The following is an 11175-nucleotide window of genomic DNA, read 5'->3' as shown; positions in this document are numbered from 1 at the left end:
TTTATTTATTTATTTATTTATTTATTTATTTATTTATTTATTTATTTATTGTGTGTTTCGTCTAAATGTAGACATATCATAAATAACTGAGAACTGAAACATGAGTTAGAAAAACAAAATTCAAAATGTATGTTAACTTAAAATACAGAACTGATGTCTCACTGAAAAKATTTTAGCTTTTACTGGAGTATATTTTAAAAGCAAACAAATGCATGCACTTGACAAACATTGTCTTCTATTTCATTGTTCCTTTCYAATAGCATTTGTAAAAATTTTATTTATTCATTGGGGTGGAAAATARCATATCATCTTGTATGCCAAAATTGCAATTATCAAGATTTTTACTTTTGCTATACAGCAAGTGGTATGTTATGCGGGTAACTCCCAGGTACTACAACATCTCTGTAAAACTGATAGAGTTATGGTTAATTTTGTGTTTTCTAAGGATGATTAGCTGCTGGCCATTTTAAATAAGGTTGACTACAAAAGTTAATTAGTTGTAAATAAACATCCAATGTTAACTTGTTTGAAAATTTCATGACACTGATTGATGACATATATATATATATATATGTTTGTTCTATTTAGAGCGGGCAGCAAGCAGGTGTGTGCCTGCTTCAGCRGTCAGGAAAGAGGCGAGCCTCACCACCCACCAGTGTCATCTTTGAGATCAATAAGTTTTTGATTGGTCTGCAGTGGGGAAAAGAGCGACAGTTTCAGCAGGGCCGAGTGGCCGGACATAGGGTCGATGACGACACCAACCGTTCCATYTCATCCATAGAAGAAGACTTCCTGACAGCCTCAGAGCACCTCGAAGAAAGTGAAGATGATGGCTCAAGAAATGGTGCGCTTTAGTGTCTCCTCAAGGAGATTTTATTTGCATTTGTTTATTGGTGGAACTCCAAATGGAAACCAAATTGTAAATTTCAACATATTTATTAATGGCAGATCCAACACACACACACACACACACACACACACACACACACACACCAAGAAAACATATTGTGTAGAAAAAAGAAACAGTATTGCTGGAGCATTCACAAGAAAGCAGCATGACAAGCATTACGTGATTTAATTAGTGACTGATGAAATATTTAGTTATCATTTTTTTTACTGCTGTGATGAGTAGATGATGACAAATTCAGCTCCAGCACTCATTAAAAGGTAAAAAATGTTTTTATCTTTCTCTTGACAGGTTATTTTAGACACTGACTGTTTTGCTTTTTAATCAGTGTGGACATTTTTTAGTTTCTATCATTTCATGTTTTTCTTTTCCTCTTCACAGAGCCAGAAAGTGGYGACAGGGAAGAGAGCCAGGTTGAAGCTGGTCAGAAACACTGTGTCAGACTTACATCTCACAGGGGACAGTTAGCCCATCATCAGAGCCAGGATGAGACTGACATAAAAGGAGAAGTTCCTCCAAGTTTAAGTTTCAAMACCAAGGAATCAGCTGGTTACTATGCCACTAATCTAGCTGAGTCGGTATTACAGGATGCCTTCATTCGACTCTCTCAAGATGAAACTTCGTTTGTGTCTGAGGCAGCTATCAGCGTGTCCCACACTCATTGTCTTTCTAAGAGTCCCTCCAAGACCAAAGGGCCTACGCAACAGCGCACCTGCTCTTTTGAACTACCCAAGATTGTCATAGTTCAAAGCCCAGACAGTTCTGATGGTGCTGGAGAATGGACAGAGACACAAGTCTCTCATGTGGATAACCGCAATACCCCTGCCAGAGAATCGCCAGAGAATGAAAACCAGGCTCAGACACCTCACCACAATGGAGGACACAGACATGTAGAGATGGCTTTGGCCTGTGCTGCCAATGTAATTGGCACCATTACGACTCCACAACTGACTGAAAAGCTCACCCATGAAACTGCTTCAGTAGAGAACGCAGGAGAAGAGCAGGAAGAGCCAAAGGATGAAAGTGACTACTCTGTCTCTTCCGCTATGTGTGGCATGGCACAAGTAGCCGGAGCAGTAGCAGCTGTGGAACTAGCAGAGGAGTCAGCAGAGGGTGACGATTCTGAAACGGATACTACTGAAGTCTACACAGCATCCCATGGTCTAATGTCTGCTGCCAAAGCTTCAGCGGCTTTCCCGCTCCACTGCAGTGTGGCAGAGGGTACAAGTGTTGAATCATTTCGAGCTAACATAGCGGAGGTCCTGCACAGAGAAGCAGCCGAGGTGCTGACCCAACCACAAGGCTACAAGAGTGTTGCACACTTGTTAGAGACCACACATAACAAAATAGTTGATGGTATCACTTGTCCGAAAACATGTTGTATGGGTGAAAAGGAGGTGGATGACCTAATAAATGAAGTGGCAGACAGCCTATTCAAGCATGCCTTGGAAAAAGCAAAAAAGAAGAAAGAACTAGAAGGAGCTGGAAAAGATGCTCCCAGCCTTCAGGTTTTTCTGCAGGACAGTGTAAACAATCTGTTGTTTGACATTCTTTGCCTAACGCAGAAAAAAATCAGTTGTATCTCCACATGTAACCAAGAGTCAGATGAAACACAGGAGGGTGATACTTGTGTTAACAAGTTTTCCACAACAAAAAGAAGCAAAGATCCATTAGGCCAGGTTATGTGCTTGGTCAGCAACAGTCAGTCCACTAACAATGAAAACCTCAGTGGCATTTTGGCCTCCTCAGACAAGTTTTCTGTGTTTCCTGGACTGAGGAAACACATCCCTGAGGAAGGGGATTTTAGCACATCTTCCTCGACTGCACACTTCAAAGAACAACAGCAGGGGTCATTATGCAGACAAAGTCAGTCTAACACAAAAGACCTTTCTGATCAGCAGCAAACCAGTGGTGCCAACAGAGAACCTCTAAGTGAAATCCCAGTTCACACAGCAGAAAGAAGGGGGCGTCTGCTGGCAGGCGGTGACAGCAGACAAACCTCTCTTACACCTCAGGCCTCCTACAACTCATGCAGTTCTTTGCTTTCTTTAAAAATGGATGCTGATTGTAGGACACCTATCACTTGTTATGCTGATGATTTAGCTGCTACAGTAGTGTCTATGGCCACAGAACTGGCAGCCATCTGTCTTGAAAATTCCACTGGGAAACAGCCCTGGTTTTGTGCTCTAAATGGGACTGTTACAGAAGRTCCAGAGGCCTACTTGATGCCAGCTTGTCGCACTGTTCTGAGAAGAAAAGAAAGTCAAAACAGCAGTGCTGCTTCGAGGAAACATCGAGCGCCCCGTCTCAGTGAAATTAAGAGGAAAACAGAAGAACAACCRGAACTAATGGAGCGGCTGGTTAACMGGGTGGTGGATGAATCAGTTAACTTAGATGAACCACAGGATCCATTTGCCCTTTTTGCCTCYGAAGTCACAGCCAGGATCATGAACTGTCCTGAACTCAATGTGGTGGATACCTCCAAGACGGGCCAGCAGCGCAGCCGGCTCCAGTGTGAGAAGTGGAGTCGTGGAAAGGCATCTAGTTATGAGAGTATTCCAGAAGAAGATGCAGATCCCTCAGGCACATCTAACACCTTGGGTCCCGGCAGTCGGTTAGGTCAGAACCTGAGCCGTGGTAGCTCAATCTCTAAGCAGTCCAGCTGTGAAAGCATCACGGATGAATTCTCCCGGTTCATGGTAAACCAGATGGAAACTGAGGGCAGAGGCTTTGACCTTTTGCTGGATTACTACGCAGGAAAGAATGCTAGCAGCATCTTGGCTGCAGCTGTGCAACAGGCTGCGACAAAGAAAAATGGCCACCTTAACGTTAGGACCTCATCCTCTCTTTCTAAGCAGTCCAGCACAGAAAGCATCACAGAGGAGTTCTACCGGTTTATGCTTCGAGATATGGATAAGGAGAACAAAGATTATGGCATTGCCAAAACTAATGAATGGAGCAATAGCCTTTTTCCCCCTTCTCCTAGAACACCTTTCTGTATACGACAATCTTCTGTTCCGGACCGGCGCTCCTCAGACTCACGATTGACGGTCAACTCCCCCATAAAAGCCAACTCTTTTGATGGGTTTGCCCGCAATGTGTATGGAGACACATTGAACATCTACCCTACTTGCTCAGTGTCAGCCACAGGGCTATGTAAGTCTGACTCCTGCCTCTATCAAAGAGGTAAGACTGACCAGATAACCGACATGCTGATCCATGAGACCTGGTCAAGTTCCATTGAGTCTTTAATGAGAAAAAACAAGATCATTGCTGATCCAAAGGACAGTATTGATTCAGAAGCTTCAGGAGACTCCCAGCCACAAGTGCAGCAATTTGCTAATCGACTGGCAGCTGACATTGTAGATATTGGCAAGTCTGCACTTGGAGGACAGCAAGATGTAGCTGGGACAATCCCTGGGTCACATCCACAGTTGCACATGCCTGTTGGTGAAAGAAGAAGGGGGTTCAAACAGTCTCATTTGAGCTGTAGTCGAAGTCGGTCCAGCCAGGAGCAAGCTGCTTCTGGAGTTGGGTCCGGGACTAGTGAAACCAGCATTCCCTGCACAAGGGGGCCCAGAGATGTGCCACTAATCCACATTGAGGGCGACCAAAAAGTCGAAAAGACTCTTTCAATTCCTGAAAGAACTGAAGGAAGACCAAAGGAAACATCTGTAGACACTAAACGTATGGAGAGAGCTAATGCCAATAGCAGCAGGTACTACATTACTCACAGCTCAGTATAAGACGTAGAACCACTCTTAAAGCAAAATGGTTTTTACAGTCGAGTTTTCTCACACTTATGACAATAAAATGGAGATCAATTTGTCTAATGAAAGTGAACAAGATAAATAAAGTATATTATGGTTACTTTTTAAAAATAAACAACAAAAGTTGTACAAAAAAATCCTTAAAAACAAATTCAAGAACACCCTAACGCTGTTGTTGGAGTTTGATCAAAGCTTGCCAGGCACAAAGAAATAATAATAATAAAAATCTATGAACTGAGAAAGGGGACCTACTAGGCTGTGAATCATGCCATCTGGGGAATGTACAATCTGCAGGGGGCTTTAATATTCTTATCTGTGATACCGATGAGCTTCCCTTAATCAGTACAAGTTCTGCTCACTCCTGACTTTCTCACAAATATACTACACACACAGAGGTATTTATAAAACATGAAGCTAAAAAGAGTGTGTGTTTTCAGTCTTGGGTTTTATTCAAACTAAACTGACATTTACAAGGCAAAGGGAGTATTTGATTTAATTTTCAGAGCAAATTGTCTTCAGTTTTTTTATACAAAAGCACAAGTCCCTTTGAGGCCATTTGATGAAAAAGTAGAGTTGAATGTATGTAATCAGATGGAACAGCTAAAATGGTAAAGTGGTATTGTAAAGGTGCCAAACAAGATTACAAAATGATTGTAAATGTTCAACTGAACACACAATTGTTCATATCGAAGAAAAAAAAAACTTACAAAGGTAGGATATGATTCAAAGTCAATGACAACAATGATCAGCAGCACACAGCCATTGTACTAATGAAATAACAGAAAGCTCAACAGTTGCGTGTGGTCCAACTACAAACAAGACCTGAATTATTTCCACATCCTTAAAGTGAACTTAAGAACAGTGATCCCAAGTAAACCTTCCAGCCTAAAAAGACAACTGAAAACCAAAAAGACATTAAAAGAGGCTTGACAGAAAAGGTAATTTTACACACTAAACCTTAAATTATGGTTGAACAAAAGGAAGACATGCAAACAACTAGTTTATCTATACGTACAGTACGTATGTGTTTTAATAAAGACTGCATCCTCAAAATAAGCTATGTTCAAGGAAGGAGGAAGGAGAAGTCGTCAGTCTCCCAGGCCTCGAGAGTCACAGGACATGCTTCTTTCCACTTCACAGTACATGTAATCCTTGAAACAAGTGAAGTGCAACTGTTTGTCCCTTGTGTGAGAGTGGAACTTGATCATTCGCCTGTTCAATTAAACCTGATTTCCCTCTTGAATTGTTGAGGATGGCAGCCCTCAAACATCAAATTATGACTTAATTGAATAAGTTTTAAAAAAGAATATGAAACAAAATAAAACCCCAACAAAAATCCTATTAGTTTCCACGTGAAATGCAGTTTACTGATACGTGGAGGATATTAATTAGCTTTCTGTTTTTATGTTGCTCAGTTATTTCAATTTCCAAAGGCTTCGGAGTTATATAATGTTATTGTGTACCATATCAAATAGCATAAATGTTCTTAATGCTTTTTTTTTTTCAATAATACTTATGAGAGAAGGAGTAATAACAAAAATCTGAGGTTAGCAGACATTTTGCACAATAAGTTGCTGGTCACTTCCACCATCTTGCGATTTGCTCTCCTCCCAGCAGTGAAAGGGACAGGCCAGCTGTGGCGGTGGCTACAGTAGTGAAGAGGGACAAGCGTTCAATGAGCGCTAGCAGTGAAGAGAGCATGGGGAGCTGGTCTCATGTAACCCCTGAAGATGATCCCCACGAGGAGACCAGTAGTTTTATCCAGCTGAGTGAGGGGTCAGTAACCATTGCTCCTCAATGCTGCTCCAAATGCCGCTGCTCCCACCCTCACCCCACACTCATTGGACCATTGCTACTGACAGTTGTGTTCTCCTGTGCCAATGCCAGCTGATTTTCTCCYTCCATGCCRGCTAAAAGCAGTGCTTAACAAAAAAGTAAAACAAGGGCTTGACTCTGCCTGCTCTGTAGACCACTTCTAGTGTTGGGCTGCAGTGGTACAGAACCTTTAGTTTTCACACTAAATATTCAGTGTAGCAGTCACTACAGCATTCTCCTTTTCATCATATTTGAATTTAAAGATGATACAAAATGAAAGTTGATGTGCTTTGATGTAATAGTAAGTAATATATGTCTTAGCTGCATGCTTAAATGAATTTCCTTGTACAGCTGTTGTGGCCTAATCCATACGGAAACACCTTTTCCAAAATAATCATTTGTTGTTAAAAGTGGTCTTGTAAATACAGCATTGTTTTTAGAAATGTCTTCATCCACAGAAAACACACACACACACACACACACACACACACACACACACACACACACACACACACACACACAAAGTAACACAATAAAGCAGTATGCAACGTCTCAGGAAACAGGAAACAAGGCGTGGAGCATGTGCATAAAGCTATAGTACTGAGTCCAAATTATAAAGTCAATAGTCAAAAGACTCAAGTCACAGGTTAAATTAGAGATGGGGCTATGATTTTGTTTTTAAAAAGTTACATTTTAACTGTCAAAGGATGCATTTTTAGTGGCATTTTTTTAAATCACCATGGAGCCTTTTTAGCCTCCTAAAACATTGTTTCCGTGTGGACGCAAGCCTGAAACAATATAAAAAACATTTTGTGTATTCACAAAAACTGTTTCAGTATAGACAGTCTTGTAGATTAGCAGGAAAAAGATTGATAGTTTCTTGAGTCTAGTGTAGCAGGTTGATATCTGCATTTTTCATAACTGTTGCTTCTTGCAAGCTCTTCATTTACCTGCTTACTGTAAAGCCTGTATCTCACTGGGCTGCGACTGTCGGCAACAAATTGTGAGTGGCGTCCATGTGGTCATTTCCAAAACATTCATAAAGTTTCTCGCTGAAACTTTAAACATGTTTGAGAAATTCCAGATACAAATTTACACTTCAAATAGTCACAAAGTCATCACAAGTGTCTGGAACTTGTCTTGAACTGTTTTCAATTTAGCTTCTTATCTAGTGCAAAAAAATATGAGATAAATTTTAGAGGGTTTGGTGACTTATGAAACTAAATTGTTACTGATTAGTGTCAAAATGGAGAATAACTTATGGTCAAATTGAGACACTTGCCAATAAAAAATCAACAGATACTTGGCAGGAATTTAGTGTGAATGTCAAGATTTGTGCAGTTATGTAAGTACACAAACATGCCATAACTACCAAATTCAGTKCGTATGTAAATTTGTGTATTTTCTTGTAATTTGTGTCCAACTATAGTTACCAATAGTCTCAGCCCAATGAGAAACAAGCTTAAAAACCACCTCATCCCTAATCCATGTCGTAACACCGAGGCGAGGTCTTCAGCCCTGCCTGTCCACCCTGCCCACCTAAACTAAATCTCGTCATCATAATCAGAAGCTTATTTTGTTTAAAAAAATTCACAAGCCGTTCGAGCTRAAAGTGTCCACTTCAGCTACAGCTGCTCTTTTACATATTGACCACCAGCTATTAACAGCATGTCATGTCATTGTTGTCTATGATTCTTGCTTTTAAGAAACAGCATAATATTATTCTCCTTTTTTACTGCAGGAATGGGACCAGTAGCACATCTAGCCTCGGTCTGGTCGACCTGGAGGCCTTTTCAGATGCTCCTACTCAGAGCACATTRATCAGGTATATTCCACGTTCACTTGTGCTCAAATAGTTTTGGGATTAATTTCTTATTCACCACAGTTTATAGAATGAACAAAGAAAGCAATTATTCTTGGCTGTTATCGTTTATCTCCTTGCAGCGAGGACATAGAGAAAGGCCAGCAAGGAGAAGGCAAAATCAATGTTTTTGGTAAGTGTGATCACAGATGCTTATGCTTTATGAGTTTTATCTCATAAACTTTGCAATATTACCACCTTGTACAATACAAGAAATTGTATCCATTAAGGTCGCTGTTTTTTTCAAGTTACACCTATTTAAATTTCCTGCTAGAACATGTGCACAAACAATCAGTTGATGTGTTTCACTTTGTTTAGTAACTTCTGCTTTATCTCAAAGTGATACTAACACCAGGATAAATGTATTTTATAAAGCTCAAACATATTTTGTAGTTAAAAGCAAAGTTTTCTGTTTGGAGTTCCGGCAAAAGAACAGAATCGGTTGTCTCTCAGTGCAGTCTACCAGTACTTTGATGGTCAACAGAGTTGTAGAAGTGTTTTATGCAGGGATGAGCATCTCTCTTTCCCTTTGATCTTTCAGAGAGCACTCCAGGAGCTACAGCAGGCAGTGGCAGCAGCTACCTAAGACAGCTTTTAGTGGTAAACTGTGACCTCGAGCAGGAGTGCGTGGACCATGAGCTCAGAGTGGCCCTGCAGTGGATTGCTGCCTCCGAGCTGGGACTTCCTGCACTTTACTTCAGGAAGTCCAAAGAGAAGAAGGCAGCAAAGGTGAAAGCAGTTGTTAGTATGCCATAAAACATGGTTTATTTGGGGGCTAAAAAGTGGATTTTGCACGATACCATAATCATTCAAACCCTTTCCATGGAATTCCACTTCAGTGCTRTCAAGTTAAAGTAATTTATTTTTATACGTTAATACAAATATTAATTGTTCTGGATTTGATCTRTTTTTTTTCTCAGTTCCAGAGGGTGGTCCACCTGATGGCTCAGAAGGCGTGGCGGATTGCAGACCTGTTCGGTGCCGTGCTTCAGTTCTGTAAGCTACACGAGACCGAGGAAGAGGTGGGAAGGTCTCTCCAGGCCAGCCTGTTTGACTGGCTTTTGGAAACAGCTTAGAGACAGTTCAACCTTCCTCCTAACAGCAAACAGCAACACACGTGCTCGCTCATCATAGCATCTCTGCAGTCTGTTTTTAAATGTCTGCCCAATACGGTCTCACCACACCAAGTGTCTCTTACTGCAAGCTGAAAACACAGCTTAGTCAGCAATTTTGAGAAATGTACAGGTCTCACCTGGTTTGCAGCTTTGAATCAAAAAGTTTCCCTTTAACTAGAGCATGTTGTTGTTTTCAGATTTCTCTCTCTAGTGAGCTGCACACAAACTCTATATAAAATAAACACAAGATATTAAAATCTTTTCACAGCAAAATTATGCATTTATTTATTAAATCCAAATGAACACATAGAAAGCAAACGACCAACAGAGAATAGGAAAATCAGGTTAAATGTTGCTCACAAGTCACATGCTCAAACTTGTATCCAAACTGTTTCTATGACAGTCCAGAAAACACGTTGTCACTTTGTTCTTTCCACTTAGATTCTGCATATTTGCTTTTAGCAAAACACCTATGTCCTTGTAGTCTTCACTGGCCAATGTATCACCTATGTTGTGACTATTTTGAGATTTATTTCTAAGTAAATATGTGATTTTCTTACTGTTTCTTGAGAAGTGATTATTTTTGGCTAGCTGTACTGTAAATACTGTAGATTTTGAACTGTTGCACCTTGGAGTAGTGGACTGCTCTCTTTAGTTTTTTTTTTTTTCTGTCCAAAAGACAGTGTCAGGTTTGTAATGTTGAATTTGTATCTGGATTTAGTCTGTCTATTCCTCTACTTAGTGATAAACGAGTGTTACATCAGCATCGAGGGGAACAACAAGCACACATTTCAGCTATCAACTGTGTCAGAGTAGAACTGAATGTATTTATCTTTTGACATCAATAAATTTCTGTGATGTGAAGAATGAGGRATCTGGGTCTTGTGTAACACTCAGCGGAAGGATCATCAGATCAAATCCTGTTTTAAACTTGGATCAGTTGCCCTCTTTGTTTTCTTTGTAAAGCAAAGTTAAAATGTAATCTGCCTTCTTTCCTCATGAAACACAGAAAGTGGGTGTACAGCAGATTAATATATTGTGTCTTTAAAAAATTAACAGCTAAGTTGGAATTAAACAAGTGGACAGAGTTTAGTTTGAACTAGACAACTATTTACTGTAATGTTATTAGACAGACAACTTGTTTTTATTCTACAGTTTTACACGACATGAAATAATGTCTGTTTCTTTGAAGTTATGTAAAAACTATTTTAGATGAGCATAAATAGATGATGATTACATGGTCATTAAAGGGGCAATATTATGTGTTTCTCAGGCATACATTTAAATACTATATCGTAATAAAGTATCTTCGTCAACTTTTGTTGTCATTAAAATGCTGTTTTTAATGTTTAAATAGAAAATAAACTTATCTTCTCATCCCTTCCTCTTCTAAAAATCTTGAAATTGGCCTCTGTCTCTTTAAGAACTACCTTCCGCTTCTGTCCCGTCCATTTCAGTGTGTGTGTGTGGGGTGCCATGATGCAGTTTACTTGGCATCTGAAAAATACATTTCCTCAAAGGTATTTTTAATCTGAAAAGAGCTTCACTGAGTGAGAACTAATGTTGAGAGCTCAGCAGACAGTTTCACTTTCACTTTCAGTTTGCTCTGTCATTGTCGAGAGACTGCAGGAGTCATGGGCTGGGTGTGTGGGGTGGGGAGTTGTGCTCCGTGATGAGGAAGCTCGGCTTAAAGACACGTCCCAGGGG

At 40.2% G+C, this 11175-nt stretch overlaps 1 protein-coding gene across 2 annotated transcripts in view; it reads left to right on the top strand.

The window, feature by feature from the left end:
- sphkap (SPHK1 interactor, AKAP domain containing) overlaps positions 1–10335 on the top strand; it is an 80367-nt gene extending 70032 nt beyond the window's left edge. For both annotated transcript variants that reach the window (XM_014018147.1, XM_014018148.1), the window contains exons 6-12: positions 589–844; positions 1289–4625; positions 6292–6453; positions 8234–8317; positions 8437–8486; positions 8895–9082; positions 9274–10335. In XM_014018147.1, coding sequence (XP_013873601.1) covers positions 589–844; positions 1289–4625; positions 6292–6453; positions 8234–8317; positions 8437–8486; positions 8895–9082; positions 9274–9429 — 4233 coding nt within the window. In that variant the 3' untranslated portion in view covers positions 9430–10335. The remainder of the gene's footprint in view (positions 1–588; positions 845–1288; positions 4626–6291; positions 6454–8233; positions 8318–8436; positions 8487–8894; positions 9083–9273) is intronic.
- The last annotated feature ends 840 nt before the right edge of the window (positions 10336–11175 follow it).

This window comes from Austrofundulus limnaeus, unplaced genomic scaffold, assembly GCF_001266775.1.
Source record: "Austrofundulus limnaeus strain Quisiro unplaced genomic scaffold, Austrofundulus_limnaeus-1.0 Scaffold184, whole genome shotgun sequence".
Lineage (NCBI taxonomy): Eukaryota > Metazoa > Chordata > Actinopteri > Cyprinodontiformes > Rivulidae > Austrofundulus > Austrofundulus limnaeus.
The sequence above is the reverse complement of the archived record's forward strand: the minus strand, read 5'-3'. Positions and strand labels throughout refer to the sequence as shown.